General features: G+C 42.5%; 1 protein-coding gene across 2 annotated transcripts in view; it reads left to right on the forward strand.

Annotated features, from left to right (window-relative positions):
• The window catches only part of CREB3L2 (cAMP responsive element binding protein 3 like 2), an 83,225-nt gene that overhangs the window by 50,014 nt on the left and 15,827 nt on the right, over nt 1-17,384 (forward strand). Inside the window, exons 3-8 of one of the 2 annotated variants that reach the window (XM_065038742.1) lie at nt 8,099-8,265; nt 9,814-9,901; nt 11,707-11,885; nt 12,560-12,706; nt 14,420-14,478; nt 15,830-15,898. In XM_065038742.1, coding sequence (XP_064894814.1) covers nt 8,099-8,265; nt 9,814-9,901; nt 11,707-11,885; nt 12,560-12,706; nt 14,420-14,478; nt 15,830-15,898 — 709 coding nt within the window. Of the gene's footprint in view, nt 1-8,098; nt 8,266-9,813; nt 9,902-11,703; nt 11,886-12,559; nt 12,707-14,419; nt 14,479-15,829; nt 15,899-17,384 lie in introns of both variants that reach the window. The other variant, XM_065038736.1, reaches the window with a different exon arrangement.

Below are 17,384 nucleotides of genomic sequence, written 5' to 3' on the forward strand. Positions count from 1 at the left end.
GTTTTATTTGAACACAGTGCTTTTGTGGATAATTTTAACATACCTTAAAAAAAAAAATCATAACCTTTTATAGAACATTTAATGGTTTCAAGCGTTAAGGCTGTAAATCTAAGCTACCACCCCAGCCTGTGCCTCACTCCCATATACATAAAGGGTGCTATAAAAATAACATATTTCTCCCCCCAAGCAAAATAATTAAAACCATCAAGGACTGTATCCCAGCTGACAGCTATACCGGTGTAAAGTCTTAGACTAAAGAGAGGTTAAAGCAGAACCACCAGCCCCTAGACACCTCCCGGTTCGTTTTGCATTTCTGATTGAAAACTGTCAAATTCTCTGCAGGAAAGAGGGTATTGACCCTGGTTCGTTTAGGTCTTGGAGCAGCAATGTGTCCTTGTTTCTATCTTAATAACTTTCATAATGATACAAATAATCTGTGGGTTTTAGGTAGACTGTGTGCTGCTCGAAGGGGGGACACAGGTGCAACTGGTGATCCTTTGTTAGAAAAAAAGCTACTTCTGCTGTGTGGCTTGATGACTGTGTATCACGGATGCTCATCTTTGCCTATTTATTTAATTTTCCCTTCCTGGCACTTTAAAAAGGACCCCAATGTTTGGAAGTCCAACAGTATCCCCTTTGTCGAGGCCGTTTGGAGGGCTTGGGTTTCATTATTTGCGGTGGGAGTGTGTGTGCATGCTGGGAGGGGGAAATGCCATCTGGAAAATCTGTAAGAGAAACTGTTTGTCGATGAATGTGGGCTCTTACCTCACGGAGGAGAAGGGGGGTAGCAGTGGTGGCGTTGGAGTTCAGTATTTCAGGCACGATAAACAGGGCTTGTGTCTGCCAGGGGGTGTTACGTGAGCCCGGAGCTGGGCACTGGGGATGGTATGAGCCGAGGCGGAAGACAAAGAGGCATTTATTTCTCCAGAAGGGTCCAGCTTGCCTTTGGGAGAGGGTGTGTAGGGCTCAGACTGCAAAGCTGGGGATGCTGAACTTCCTTACAAGCATCATGTCCAGCAGCACACCCAAAATCCATGCATCAGCAGAGGTCCTTTTGGGTTCGCAGTTGTGTGTTTCTGAAGACACAGAGCGAACAGCCATTTCCCCCACAAACAAGTTGTGAGGCTCTTCCCAGAGGTGTTTTCCCCTTGCAATGAGCTGGCTCCTGTTTTGCAGCTGCGTTTCTGTGGTGGAGAGCTAGTGAGCACTCTTGGATCCTGCTGCCAGCTGTACAGGGGCAGCGACCTCAAGTCAGAATTCAGGCATGGACCAGATGCTCATCCAAAGTGCGGCTTTGCAAACGTGGACCCTTGGTGCATGTTTAAACACCGTCTGAGTCAAAGTGTCTTGTTAACATGTGATGAGCCGAGTCTGAAACTGCATACTGTCGCATATGGCAGGGCTGTGCAGAAGCCACGTGGGCTGTGCATCCAAGCCCTGTGGTTCGTGATGGCAGTACAAGGTCTGTCATGGACCAGAATGAATTAGTTGAATCCCTTTTGTTCAAATCCATGACACAGCTGAAGAGGAGGATTATTTAAATATGCTTGCCTGGAGAACGGTTTGACTCATAAGGGATCTTCTTGCATTATCCTGTCCAGAGATGTCTCTTCCAATACTCGTGCAAAGCACTTTGACCTGTAGTCTGTTGTGGTCTCCTTAAGTTTCCAATTTTTTCTTTCTCTAGCTGTTTAATTTGTTGCTTAGACGGTGAACTTCAAGGAGGCGAGAGCTGCCTCTTCATTCTGGTTATACATGTGAGGATATTCCTTGATGATTCTACAGGTCTTACTTGCAAGCTTGTTTCAAATGACATGCAATGCATGCATCTGTTGTGATGGTAATGGTGGTGTGTTTGTGGTTTGGTTTCTGTGTGTGTGTGGTTTGGTGGGGTTTTTTTTCTTCTTCTTCTTTTTCTTCTTCCCTTCAAGATTAGGTACATGAAGTACATCACTCATGTGCGTTTACTTACCTAATGATGCTATCTTCCTTTCTACTGGAGGGGAAAAAAAGGTGAAAATCACATTGTTTCTCTGGATGCTTGCATTCCCTCTACTTGGGAGGGTTAAGGGAAGGATACAGAGTGCATCTCTAATTTCCTTTGTTTAAAAATACACAGCAACTAACTGATGCAACTTAGTTACCCATGCAAGAAGTGTCTCTGTTAAACTCTTTAATGAATAGTGCTGAAATGAATGAGGAGAGCAAGGGATTTTTTTTTTAGTTATAAGCTCTATTTCTCTGCATGTCTATCACAGAGCGTGAAATTTAGTCAACACTGGAGAAGATTTACCTTTTCTCAGAAAAGTAGGTGGTGTGTTGGACAAGATAAAGAATTAGTTGTATAGAGTAATGTTGGATAGAAGTAATTAAAAAAGGAAAGCAAAACTCACTGAGAATTCTGTTATTAAAAAACTTGCATGGTTGAAGGAAGCATTTTTGACCTTATTTTTCATGTTTTCTACCCTGCCTTCTCATAATATATGGAACAAGGAAAGAAGCAAAATTTTGCAGTTCTTCAGAGAAATATGAGTATCCTAGAAAGCTGCACACAGTGTAACAGACTATGTTTAGCTTTTATATATCTATACACAGGAACAGATATATAAAAAATGCTTTTCAACAAACACAGAAGTAGTATATATTAGTTCTGCCATGTACAAACACAGCCCTTGAGTGTTTTTAATGTATGCCTAAATCACACATACTGATTATTGCTACAACTGTGATGCTTGGAGGAGCACTGAAATACTTTTCTGTTGAGAACTATCACCATGGTGCACGTGGTGTGCAGCACAGACAGAAGTTGACTTGGGTTTGTTGTGCACCCAAAGCCCAGCACTTGTGCGTAACTCAGTCTTCTTCATAACAGACTTTAACAATATTAAGCTTTTATTGTGCAGAAAGTTGTGTAACCTTTTCCCTTTTGGCTGTAGCGATCTGAAGAAAGGAAAGTGAAAAGGGAAGGTCCACTTGTGGTACGGTTGGTAGATCCTACTTGTCTATCTTAACTGCAGGTGATGGAACCTGGGGCAGGATTAGGGACCCTGAAATAATGACAGAGGACAGAAAGAGTTTCTTTGCTACTTGGACACCTTGCTCTAACTATGCATGACATGCAGTGCTTACACTTACAGTTCTGAGGGAATTTTGTCCCATTTTGAGCTTCCTCTCTGGTATTATTGCGTACACAGGATCTGGAAACAGATTGTGTATCGTATCTGGGACCAAGCTGGATGGGTGATGAGTACAGCTGGGAAGGAAGAGGACACGTTTAGAGTTTTTCCTGATATTAACACATCATTTAAAAACACAATAAAATTAGTTATGTCTCTAACAGTACTAATTTTATTTCATGGCAACGAGGCAACAGAACTTTGCTTGCTACGCTGATTGAACTTAACTTTGGTGCTTTGTAAGGCTTTGCCTTTTTTAATAAGGTGGAAGGTACATGCTAAACAGGAGTCTGCAGAAATAGTAGGACAAGCTTGATGACAAAAGCAGCACAGAAAAGCTTTCTGAAGAAATGTAATTTTAGTCTTGAACACAGAAGATAAAATCCCAGACGTGTGTGTCACGAACCCTGGGTTGCTGTGATGAATGGTTTTTTTGGATGCTTGATTTGAAGCTCTGATATTTAACTTGCCCAAGTGGGTGCACCTGAAAACTCAGTGCACACTGTGTTTTGATAAAGTGTAATAACAGTGCTAAATCATCTGAAAAATCCAATTCCATTTGTCTACAGTTGGCCATTTTAAATTACTAGACACTTTTTGGTCCTAATCTCTCCATGTCTCACTTGAATTTTCAGGACTGCTGTGGAAATTAACTCGGGTTGGTGAAGCATTTTGATTGTGCTCTAGGAGGGAATTAAACAGCTCTGTGGGAACAGAATTTGAATTGTATTTGGTAAAGGAGAGATGAGGCTGTGCATGAGACAATGAGAATTAACAAAACACAATATAGCGTCTCAGGGGAGCACCATGCATTCTGCTTGCTGGGCAAGGTACGGGTTCTGCAGAGAAATTGTTTGGTCACATTATTAAAACATTCCTATTTTTATGTGTATATAATGTGCAAAAGTACACTGAATTAAACCTTTGTAGGTATTGCTTAATACCTGGGTGCTTTGCAACATTAATGTTCAGTTAACAAAGACCATGTGTGGAATTTAATAGTGCTGGTGCGTCGCACATGGAAGCGTTAGCTGGGATTATGCCAAGTACTGTGTGAGACTCCTTAAATGACATATTTCATGTGCCAAAATGCCTGGCATGCATGGACTTATGAAAGAGTAGGTGAAGGGGAGTGCTTGTCATCTAAAGAGTCATTGCATGGTAGAGCTCTGAAGTTCATAGAAGTTTCAGCAAGAGTAAAGCAGCTGGTGTCATTTGTTCAGCGGTGAACTTTTGGAGTCAGGATTTTGAAGCCTGAGAAGAGATTTCTGACAGCCAAAGTGACCATCTTTAGGACATGGGTTTTTGTAGCCATTTGAATAGCTAAATCTGTTGTCTAGGCTTATTTCTCTTTATATCTGAAGAGTTTGCAGTGTATTTTACTCTCACCTTAGCAATTATGTGTTGCCCTATTCATACCTATTTAGAATATTGTCACCAAGATCGTTTTCTCAGCCTTTTGTTTTGTACTCTTTTTCAGTAGTTCACATGTACCTTCTGGGTCATGTCAAATATAAATATAAACACTCACCTTCAGTTTCTCGACACCAGTCATCTACTCTTTCCACAGTATGTCGTGCTGGGTTTGTAGAAGACACCTCCATTCCCCTCCAGTGGGTCCCTTGAGCCATTCTCTGTTGTCTTTTCAATATTTCGTGTGCCCCTTCTTGCTTGTTCTCACTATTCCATGACACCTCTATCACGGTTCTCTATACTCCTCTGTCAGAAATACCCTTGTCTTGGAGGGTATGCTGTGCCTCTCAGTACAATCAGTGTTCTGTAGCCTGCTCGATTTTTCCCATTTGACTAAATTTTTATGGTTTTATGCAACATTCTCAAGGGCTTTGAGAGAACAGCTGCCCCTTTTCTGTTAGTACAGTCCTTGGCAGAGTAGACTGGGATGCTAAGGGGCTATTATAAGAATAAACTAAGAGTGATTTTCAGATAACGTCAACCTGCTGTGCTCAGGAAGAGGAGAAGGGAGAGTGGGAAATGCCCTTACAGCTTTCTTGAAGCAGAGGAGAGATGGTTGGTGACTGCAGAAGCTGGAATGTGTCAACAGAAGGTAGCTTATTGCACAACACTGACCACGATAATGAACGCATAACAGGGGCTTGCAAAAAGTGGGCAGAGGGGAGTATCAAGGTGGGATTTGACCAGTGTGTTGCTCCATCTGTCACTTTCACGGGGTCGTTCATCTGGAATGACAGCTGTCACTGTGCATCGTAAGAGGCAGCATCAAAAAGGTGTTAGATGCAGTTCTTCAAAGTTATCTCAGTGCTAAATGCAGCGTGTTGCTGTCGGTGAAAACCATCTGTAACCCTGCAAACTGGTTAGACTGACTTTAAAGCCTAGAATAACTCCGAGCAGTTTGTGCAGATCTAAGTGGTGATGGCAGGGATGTCAGGTTAATCAGCAAAGTCAGCTTCCAGGGGAGTAAAATGACTGGCTGAAGGCCAGAGTATCTTGCTGCCTTACAGCAGCTGCATCCTCGTGATGAGTCTGGGGATTAGAGGTGATAAACATCACAAAGTGCAACCTTAGAGGACATACCCTGTTTCACTGGGCACCCACGGCTAGATTTCTCCTTGCATGATGATACAAATCTCAGAAAGTTCAGGGCTAATTGCTTGCTTCACTGGTAGCTCTCATTTATATATAGCCTTCCCTCCCAAAGGGAGTCTAAAGGAGATGACAGATGATAGCACTGCCACCGTGTAGCCTGACCCAGAGGTGCGAGAGGCACCAAGTAGAAGCTCTGCACAACACGATGTGGGGGAGGTTTTGGCAGAAGTTATCCAAAGAGGCATTTGAAAGTTGCATTTGACAAGGCATTCTGGATTTCCAGGCGAAGGCAGTACTTTAAAGCTCTTATCGGAATGATCCACACACAGCGAGCTAGAGGGAGTCCACAGATCCACTGAATACTTAATTGCAGTCAGCTGGCAGGGAGCTGCGCACTCGTGTTTGTGAGGAGAGAGGTGCAGGGAGGGTTGAAAGAGAGCAGTGTCCTCCCTCCTGAGTTAATATTTAGACAATGCTACCTCTTTTTTCATAAATAATTCTATTTTTATATTTCTGCCTTTCCCAGAAAGCTTTGCAAGTGAGCTCTCCAGAAACTTAAATACAGTGTTTAGCTCTCGCTGTACAGTTAATTCTCTGGGCAGAGCTGGGCTCGCTGTTCTTAGGCTTCTGATTACAGGATACGTATTTTTCAGTTTTAAGTCCTTAGTGTGTCTTTACTCAAATTACCTCCTTCCTTGCCAAGCGGTGGAGGTTGGGTCCCACCACAAAGTAATTACTAGCACTGGAGATGTACATACTTCTCCACTCTTCCAGTCACCTAGCTTGTGCCCAGTGCTGTATATGTGTGTGGTCTTAATAACAAAGACCGCCAGCAGCACGGGGGCTGTAAACCCACTCTTATTTTTGTTACTTGTTTGTAGCTGAACTCGCTTGACATCTCACCGGCATGATACGTCCAGCTGGGTGTTGTGTCAGCCTTGCAGACTGCTGGTGGCACAGCCACAGTGCCCTGGCTGCCTCCCACCGTGCTGATGCAGTGTGCAGTTCATTCAGAGCTCTGTTGCTGTTTACTAGCCATGCCGTGTACATGCTTGCTCTCTGCTTTAATTCTGTAAATACTCTGTATGAAGGCAGGAGAAAGCTGGGAAAAAGAAGATCCGTGCTCTTTTCTCTTATGTATATTTGGCCTCAAATTCCAGCTGCTTGATTTATGGAAATGCTTCTTACAACTACAGACGAGTTGCGGCAGAGGACTGCACTGTGTGCTCCTGGGATGCAGTACAGCTGATATAGGTTGCTGTTCTGCAAGATAAAAGAATTTACGTGACTGAACTCTAGCAATAGAGATGGGAAGTTTTTTAAGGCAGAATCGCAACTACCAAAAATGCATTTGATTTATATATATATATATATATATATACTCTTTTTTTTTTTTTTTTTTTTTTTAAAGTGAGGTGGTTAATAGCATTCCAGAATTGTTTTGAAGGTTGAGTCCTTCTAAGTTCTTGATGTTCTTGATCCTATATCTTACCTAAGCCCTGGGAGAGTAAGTCCCTTTTTAGCAAGCCAAACAGTGGCTGCCTCATGAATAGAAATGGGGAGCTACCAACTTACCATGCCAACCTTCTTCCAGTTCTTGACAGTGCAAGACAAACCTTTCAGCTTTGTCCAGTGAAGAGCTGCACGGCTTTCTCCTGATTAGTGAGCCTGCAGTAAGTGGAGCTAGGGGACAATTCTGCCAACGTGTGTTGCAGGTTTTGTTGCTACCAGTCAAAATATGCATCTTGTGCTGTTACTTCCAGAGGCTCTGGGGAGGAGATTAACATGATCACCACGACTCTGATGCTCCTGTGAAATCATCAAAGCCTTTATCCTCTTTCATACTTACTAAATGAATCCTTGGGGGGAAAATTTTGAAATGTGTGAAAAATCCTTTATTCTTAGAAGTATAATATCACCGCTGCAGCTGTTTGATGATTGCAAGTAGTAGAAGGAGCAGAAGTGTGGCTGAATGCTATCTCTACACGGAGGAACAAAACTGAGTCAGCAGGCATTAGCGTGTGTAGGACATGGCTCCCTGGCTGCTTTACCCAGTGGCTTGTTTAGTCTTGTTCTGCTATGTGTTAGCAGCTTTCGGCAATGTGCAGTGATTAGTGCTCCGTGTCTTTCCTCCCTGCTCCTCTCTGTATCCTGGGGCTAGGATTAGGTTACAGCCCTGCAATGGCACAGTTGTCTGCATTGACAGAGAGCTGAATAGTAAGGGCAGAGTTTTGTTGATAGACTGAAATGCCTTCTGTGTTTGTTTCCCTTCTCTGGAGGAGGGATGACATTATTTTCATTTGTAGTCTTTCTGTCTCTGACCTAAACATGTGGTGTCCAATTTCCTTCCCTGGCAGGTGACCTGGAAAATGAGGAATGGTGTCTGGGTACGGAGCTGACTCCAGCAGCAATAAAGACTGAGCCAGTGTTGTGTGAAACATCAGGCCTTGCTCCCTCAGTCAGTCTCACTGTCACGGCCACGTCGCTGGATGGGGAACAATCTGAGCTACAGACGGATGCCCTGGTACATGCAGACTTTCTGTTTTCCTCTCTGCACAATTTGCTACAGATTCTCCTAAAACTCTGCATAACATTGTAGCCTCCTTGATGCCCAAAGTAGTCAACTCAGGGTGCACACTGGAGTCTGCTTTTATGTTTTTTAGTGTTTGCTGGTGTCCCACTGCTGCTGTAAGAGCTTGTGTTTGAAAACACTTACCTGCATCTTCATGTCTTAATGGTTGGATGCACAGCTTTCTCTTCCATGCTAGTTTTAAAAATATTTAAACAGTTTCTAATGAACCAGTCCCACCAGAATTGACTAACCTATTTGCCCAAGCAAGCCTGTGACAAGCTAAGTGTCTTTAGTGCTGTTGTGCCTTCCCATAATGAGAACAAGACTCCTTGTTTGAAACAACTGGAGAATTACCCTGTTTGCTTGCTAGGTCACTTTGGCCACATCTATGAAGCTCTGACATTTCAAGCTGCTGCTGCTGCTTCCACACCAACCTGCCTCAAAAGGAACATTTGTGATGCCTTTCTGACCATAGCTGGAGCAGCCAGTCAGCATTCTCAAGGGTTTAGTTTGGCTGTGGTTTGGCTCACCAGAGTCCTCGCTCAGTGGAGGAAGAAGCATGACTGTTCTTAGTCCCTGGGGTGCGATGTCAGTCCAGGCTGGGTGGAGTTCGTATATGCTGAAAATAAATGTTTCCACTTAGATGTGGATCAGAAATATGTGCAACAGAAATTATTTTATGAGAAACTGAAAAAATTAAACACAAGTCTCCCGTAGTCCTCTTCTAGTCTGAATGTCCTGTCCCCGGGATGTGGTCCTGCTGTAGTTTGGGATGCCGTGATTTGCAAATAGCATATTGGGACTAGCTGGTGGCTCATTACCATTGCACGGATTAGTTACACAGGCTTTTGAGAGAGATTTTTTGGCAGCAATGAGCACACTGATGTGCCAGTCTGACTTCCTCAAGCCTGGGACTGCAGCATTCAGGCAGACTCTGGACAACAGCTCGGCAGCCTGATGTCCCAGCCCTGGCCACAGGGCAAGCCAGGTGTCTTCCAAACTCTAGTCAGCCATGACTGTCTCTTTTCCTGCTCCTCCATGCTATGAAATGAACTTGGGTCTGGTGATCTGGTGCTCAGTGACTGACACCTTGCTCTTGCTCCCAGATGACAATGGTCTTGCACAAGCTCTCTCTTACTGCCAGGAGTGATTGTCTCTGCTCAAGCAGACTGTGCGGTCCAGCAAATTCTAACGGCAGCCCTGTTGCTAAGAGAAGTAATTTGAGTGGGTTGCATGCTGGCTTTCAGTCTGAAATGTCATCTGCAAGGCATAATCTTTTATTTAGCTTAATATAGTAGTAAGAAAAACCACAGTGGGAGTAGTCAGGTCAATATTATCCATAGCTTGGTTTAGCAAACTGTGAAGCAGTTTAAGCTTTGCCTGTAGCAGAACAGGAGAGGGAAACCTCTCCATTTATGGAGAAGTCATCCTTGCATCCTTCTATTAAGATTTTAAAGATGTGTGCTTTGGGTTTTCATGCTGTTTATTTATCTTTTCTAGATGAAACCACTTGGCCAGAAAGTTCTTCCAGAGATTAAATTGGAGCCCCATGAAGTGGATCAGTTCCTGAATCTCTCTTCTAAGGAAGGTCTGTTAATTACCAATTCAAAATGCAAAGGGGGGAGATAACCAGAATGGTCAATGAATGTACTTTGCACTGATTAAATATTTGGCTTCCTCAATCTTTAGGCTGAAGCTGTTGCCTTGTAGGGATTCAGCTTGGACTGCTGAAGAGCCATCCTCTCTTTGACCCATTTATGTGTTTATTTTTCTTTTTTTTTTCTCTTGCTCATCAGAAAGAAAATTATCCCTTTTTTTGTCTATAGCATATTAAAAATTGTACAGTTGCTGGAGGGAGCTTGAATCCTTAAAGTACAGGATTATTTAGGCTAGAAGAGAAATCCATTTGATCGATTTCTCTTTGTAGGCATAGAAAGCATGAAGAGTGGAAACTTTACTGTTCTAACCCTCGATACAAAAGCAATGATGCGACTTTACATTAAATTAAAAGCTACGGGCATCTGTTTGCAGCATATTAGTCTTAGCAGAGTTTTTAAGAACCACCAGGATCCCTTTGAACTAATCTATAAAAGAGAAAGAAGGAGCAATGATCCCTACCCTGAAAGTTAAATGGGGTTTTGTGACACGTAATATGTTAACCCAAGAAAAATTTGAAAGAGCCAAATATTTGGGCTGAAATTTGAGCAGATAACTGCATCTTGTCTAAGAACATTTGATACTCTGTTAGTGAATTCATTTGTGTAGGTAAATAGAACTGCTCTAGGGAGAGAAGCAAATAATGTAGCAGGTGGAAAAAGGGAGGCTGTATCTCAAACGAGAGCATAGGTTTGATTGCTCAATTTGTGGGATTAAAGGCCTTGCTGTTTTTTCAGGTGTGTATTTTCTTCTGGCAACTACTAGAGTTCAGATGCTAGACAAAAAAGAGCTCCTACATAATAGCTATTTTTTGTTACTATTTTTCCTCCTTCCTCCCCCAGTGCCCATTTGATCTTTTCAGCTCAAATTTGCAAAGTACAACAGGAGTGGAAGGTGGCAAATTCAGCCCTGTATCTTCCTACTCCCAATTTTCATTGCTGTAAATTTATCTCGGAGAAAAAATTGACTTAGTTATGGCTGGTTTGGACATCTGCTAAATTGTCCATGTAATATGAGTTGGTGAGACATTGCCCTGTTTCTCTTGGTTCAGACTCACTTGGTCATAAACAGCACTTGGCTTGCCAGTTATAGCACAGGTTCTTTTGGCTGCAAGTGCAGTATAAGTTCGCATATGGCCACAGATAGCACAGTGTGAGAGAGGTTCCTGTGATGGTTGCTGTGCTGTTCCTGTTCCATCAGTACATTAAAGCCTTTGCTGTCACTAGGTTGTCACTTCTTCCCAGCTGTGCCAAACCCAGGTCCTTAGGAGGCAGATTATTTCTCTCCTCCCTGTTCGTATAACACCTTGGATGTGATGCCTTCTCTTGAAAAATACTGGTGATTTATTTAATCCACAGCAAGCTTAAGAAAGACTATTGTTTTTGGAGAGAAAGCATACTGGCTCAGAGCCCTTCTGTTAATGTGGTTTCCCAGGGACAGGGGACTTGTACTGGAGGATTATATTAAACCTCAAAGCATTTGGAGAAGAAACTGTAGACAGAAGTGACTGGAACATATGTGTGGAGCCCTGGTTTGTCTGTTGAACATAAAGATAGCTGCTGAATTTCATTCCTTCTTTGGAGACCTCTGAAAATCTTTCAAGCTGCCATTTTTGCTTCATCCATTTTTTAGCAGACACTCCTAGCCTTGGAAGCTGGGTGGTGGTGGCAACTCTAGTGGGAATTTGAATTGGAGCCTCAAAACCTTGTGGTCTGTGTCTCTCTTGCCATTTAGCAGTGGATCCTCTGCATTTGCCTCCAACCCCTCCCAGCAGCCATGGCAGTGACTCTGAAGGAGGACAGAGCCCGGCTAGATCGCTCCCTCCTTCAAGTCCAATCCAACTACAAGCCACGGCTAAAGTGACATCACGCACAACTTCAGCGCTCTCCAATTCCCCCCTCCTGACTGCACCACATGTAAGTTGGGCTGGCTTTTTCTAGCATATCTCTCTCTCTCTTTTGTTTTTGTTTGTTTGTTTGTTTTTAATTACTGGTTTTTTTTGCCATGGATTTGCTGATTTTCTGTTGTTCTTTAGCTTAATCCATCTCAGGTCAAAACTGCAGATCCAGTAGTTCTTGCTCACTGGTCTGCTCTCTCCCCACAGAGAACAGCATGTGCCTCTCCTCTAAGTTGAAACAGGGTTCAACAGTGTTATTAGGTTTCTCCCACCATGGATTGTGTTTTGCATTAAGGCCCAGCCCTACTGGGTTAACCTGTCTCTGGTAGATCTGCATTTGTTCTCTTGTCTTGTCAAAAGCAAGTGGTGATCTTCTGAGAGGGATTTTCAGTAGTACTTCTCATTTGTCTCCCTGTTTAAGCCAAGAGAAGTTTTACTGTTGGTCTCAATGTGTTCAAAGCTGGGCCAAGAACAACTGTGTTGAGAGAATCCTGTCCCAAAGGTTCAGTCTCTGCATGGAAGCTGTCTAAAAGGTCTTCCCCTTCTATGCATTCCCAATCACAAGAGGTTGCTGTGTTAGTAAGCAGAGGCCTCTCTAAAGTGGGAGAGCTGCTGCCTCTCTTCCCTAACACCCTTTTCTCTATGGCTGTGTGCACTTGCTGTTATAGTATTTTGTTTCTATGATACTTCCAGAAATTACAGGGGACCGGCCCACTTATCCTGACAGAGGAGGAGAAGAGGACACTGATAGCAGAGGGGTATCCAATCCCTACCAAACTGCCTCTGACAAAAGCAGAGGAGAAAGTGCTGAAGAAAATCCGCAGGAAAATAAAGAACAAGGTAAATGTTAGTTGGCTTCGGTAGGAATTCCAGCTCATCCTTCATTTAAAAAGTCCTGCAACAATTATGCAGTAATGCTCTGTGGTATTGTTGAATGATTTAAGTTGTCTTTTAATAAAGTGTTTTTCTTTGTTCCTAAACACATCCATCAAATTATCTGTCACTGTGGCAGTGTGCTTCTGTCTGGGTATTTACCTGAACACATGAACAATAGAGTATTTAGCAAGCAGGGTATCAAATTGCTGTTGCTTGGCTCCATTTTAAAAATAGTACAATCCCACCCTTATGGTAAGCGAAGACCTCTGTATTCTTTCTGTGCTGATTAAGGTGTTATTTTCCATTGATTCATGTTTTAAAATATGACTGTGTATTTCAGTGCCTTTGTCTTTTGATCACTGAATTCCATGACCTTTAAATGAATGGTTGATACCAAGGCTGTGAAGTACCTTATGAGTCTTTACTTTCTTCCAACATAGGGAAGAACCTAGTGATAGGGAGGAAAGCATTTTTTTTTTCAGACCTGACCAGCTCACTTGTTCTAGAGGATATTAGCACATCTTTGAAGGTTAATGCATTCTGTTATTGGTTTTGCAGACACTGGAGTAAATTTGCCCACACTAAATTGGAATTTGGTCTTGTAGTATATTTTTTCAAGATTTTTGGAAGTGACTTTGTGCATTTAATGTACCACTTTCTTATAATCATAGTAATTTATATTGGAAAGTATCTCTGGATCCTTTGGTCCAACCCTTTGCTTTGAAAGCAGGGTCAACTTGGAGCAAGTTGTTCAGGGACTTGTCCAGTCACATTTTACTGTCTCAGAGGGTGATGAATCCCCAGCATCTCTGGGCAACCTGTTCCCATATCAGGCCACTCTTGTGGTAAAAGAAAATAGATAGAATTCTTAATGCCTAATTGGAATTTCCTGTGTTGCAACTTGTATTTGATGCCTCTTACCATTTTGCTGTAAGCTTCTGAGAAGACTCTGACATCACCTTTGCTACACAAGATAGTAGAAGATAGCAATAGAATTCCTTCCTTAGCCTTCTCTGCTCAAAGCTGAGCAAACCTGGCTTTCTCTGCCTTTCCTGATGTGTCATGTGCTCCAGCATGCTTATTATAGCAGTGGTCCTCCTCTGGGCTTGCTTCTGTACATCCAAAATTACTTCAGAGCTACAAACTGTACATTGTACTCAACTATAGTCTTGCAGGCACTGAATAGAGGGAAAGAACCATTTCTCTCAACCTGCTAACTACACTCTTGTTAGTGTAGACTCCGATCTAGTTGACCACCTTTGCTACAGGGGCATATTGCTGACCTATGTCTGACTTGTTGTTCATCAAGACATGCAAGTCTTTTTCTACAAAGCTGCTGTCTAGCACATGGATGGGTTTTTCCTCTGCCAGATACAGGACATTGTCCTGAGATCACCTTTTAGTGTTTGTCCTAGGCTATTCTTTCCAGATAAAACTGATTTACTTTAAGGTTATTTGGTAAGAGCAAGGAATGATCTTTTTCCTACTACTGAGAGGAGCAGTCTTGCTTCAGGATGTGAAAACAGACCAAGTCAGTGCTTTGCTTACCAGGAATAGAAGTGAGAACAGCACAGAGACTTGAATCTAATAACATCAGGGCTTTTTACCAGTTTATTAGTTGATTTTTTTTTTTTTTCCCTATCCAAATATTTGGTGTTTTTCTTCCTTTTTCCTTAGATCTCTGCCCAGGAAAGCAGAAGAAAAAAGAAAGAATACATGGACAGCCTGGAAAAGAAGTAAGCCAGCCTCCTTCCTGTTTCAAGCGGGCCAATAGCACTGGTTGCTGGACTGGGAAGGGATCCAACTGTTGATGCTGGGACTGTTTTGTGCACAGAGTGCCAGCTGCCATCTCGTGGTTGTGTCTGAGAAAAGGCCTTTCTCCTGGTTTCTGCTTGTACGTGCGCTGGGGTGCTGCATACATAGCTGTGTCTACCTCCAGCACGTCGCTAACGTGCCAACAGAGATTTCAAACCTTAAATAAGGCAAAACCCATCTGCTGTCAGCCTCCCCCTCATGCAAGTCTGTTAGCTTTGTGTGTAGGCAACGTCCAGGGAAAGGTGGATTCAGAGCAAACATATTCTGTCTTCTAGTGCAGATGGAGACAGAAATAGGGAGTGGGTGAGTCAAGACTGCCTAGGAAAATAAGCAGGACTCAGGAAAACAGCATGTGACCCATTGATTTCCTTTAGAGGGAAGGAGCCAAACTCCCAGTTAGTGATTTATATCCCAAGTTAATCTTTATTCCAACAGACAAGTATTCCAGTATTTCTCTTATGTATTTCACCAGATGGATCTGTTAAATGTCTTGCACCATCTTTGGTGATATCCTTCATGTAATTTCCTTTTTTTTCTTCTTATCTCTTTATGGATGAGTCTTGCTTTCTCAGAGTTGCTCTGGTGAAAGTCCACCATATACATACAGATACCAAAGCTATTTCCCTTTACCTTTTTCCTTCTAGAAGCTATTACAGCTGGTCATGTTTGTCTTTTTAGGAGCCCTATATTTTTACTTGGGCCTCTTATGTGGCATGCCATATGATAACCAACTTTAGTTTAGGGGGTTTCCAGGAGCAGTGTGGAAGTGATCACTCTCTTGGAAATGAATACTCTTCACACCTGAAATTCGAGGTTCTGATTTCAGAAGCATAGCATTCGCTAGATTTCTTGGTGCCTCATACTAGTAATGAAATGCAGACATTGAAAACCTTTGCACAAAATACTTGCTAGCGACATAAATACAGCATGTTCTGTAACTTTAAAAGTATCTGTCCCATGGCCTGATGCACAGAGAAAGTCTGAGCAGGGTCTTTGCTGTTGCTGTTTCAAGAGGCAAAAAGTAGTTACAGCCCACCCTGAGTGAGCCACACCTGCTGGGGTGTAGTTGAGCACTGTAAGCAGGTGCTCCACAGGGAGTAGTGTCTTTTGCAATATCTTTTACACCATGAAGTATGATTAAAGATTATGACTAAAGCTCATTGGTATAACTTTTCATTAAGTGTAGGCAAGACCACAGACATCTCTGTGAAAGCAAGTTTAATAAATGATTGATTTTTTACATTCCTCTTTCTTTTCTTGTGCTATCTCCAGAGTTGAAACTTGTTCAAATGAAAATAGTGAGCTGCGTAAGAAGGTTGAAGTCCTGGAGAATACCAACAGGTAATGTATGAAGGGAATAAAACAAAACTGTAGCATGATATTACAGTGAAAAATGAAAATCTGAAAGTTAAGAGATTGCTTGAAGTGTGATAGCTGTATCTGGTCTGGTTATTGTCAAAGAAAGATGAAGAAGGCCAGTTATTGTGACTGCAGTGTGATGTAACACATAGAGGCTTTGATGAGGTCTTATATTATCTCCCTAGCCTGTGGTGTGCTTGGAAAATCTTCTAGTACTCTTATTTGTGCTCTTCCACTGCACAAGGAAACATGATTAGTGACACATAGCAAACTAAAAACTACAGCCCAACTCTCCAGATTGTCTTTATTTAGTGAAAGACTGTTTTGACAGGAGACCTTGACCTGGAACATGAGACATCCAGAAATTATAGCACTGAAGAGTCATTATTAATTCCTTCTGAACTAACATGTCATTGCAATTATTGTGCACCCTTCTAACCACCTCACACCCCAGGATTTCCTTCATTTAGAGGGAAAAAATCAACTTCATGTTTCTTCATTTCCGAAGAAGTGGGTGCCTCAGTGCTGGCTTTCTCAAAGGACACATGGCAGAAAATGTTTGATAGCTAAGCTTTTAATCTAATGTTAACTGAGAGTGGAGTTGCATTTAAAAATGTCCATCATGGATCATGCTCCGAGTGTTCTCAAATGATGGCAAATTCCAATGAGTAGGTACTAGATAAGTCCACTGTTAACACCTTCTAGTTAGAGGCATTTGTCGTGATGGTTGAATATTAGCATTGAACATGATGGTAGCACTGAAGTGTGGGAGGAGGCTGGGTTTTGAAGATAAGACCCACGATCACGAAAAATGGCCCTAGAGCTTTTCTGGCAGCCAATGTATTGCTAATTGAGTGACATGTGTTGTTTCTAATCTCCGGATCCAATCTCTAATTTCGTGGAGCCAGACCCTGTAGCACTGCAATTTGCTGGAGAGTCTCCCACACACTGCTCATGCATAAAGACATCTGCTGCTTGTTTGAAGAGAGCCAAGCCATTTCTGTGCCTCCTGTAGCTTCCTCCAGGGCTTTTGCATAAAAGAACCAGGAATCGTTCTGTAGGTGTGGAGTAGGATTTTCTTTCCCAGGATCTGTCCCAGGAGGTGCTGAAGCCAGCTGCTCTAAGGAAAGGTGCAGCTGTGGATGAGCTACTCAGGGACAAGAAGTTGTCAAGCCTAGAGTTGTTCTCCCCAGTTCATATAAACTTAGCCAGCTTTTTCCATCTTGGAGTTACTGTGGATGCGATCATGAGAACAGGTTTATTGGTATTGTCTGTTCTTTTAGACAGGACCTTTAGCATCCTCTTTATTATTTGATGATCTCAATTCTCGCATGCTAAATGTTCTAAAAATATTTAGTGAACTGATATTATCTCTGAATCCTTCATACTTTGCGCATGTGGGATGAGTTGCCTTGTTTTCTTCCCACTGCAATAGCATTGATATTGATTTGTAATCTCCTGCAGAGAA

This window comes from Columba livia, chromosome 1 (genome assembly GCF_036013475.1).
Source record: "Columba livia isolate bColLiv1 breed racing homer chromosome 1, bColLiv1.pat.W.v2, whole genome shotgun sequence".
In the NCBI taxonomy this organism is placed as follows: domain Eukaryota; kingdom Metazoa; phylum Chordata; class Aves; order Columbiformes; family Columbidae; genus Columba; species Columba livia.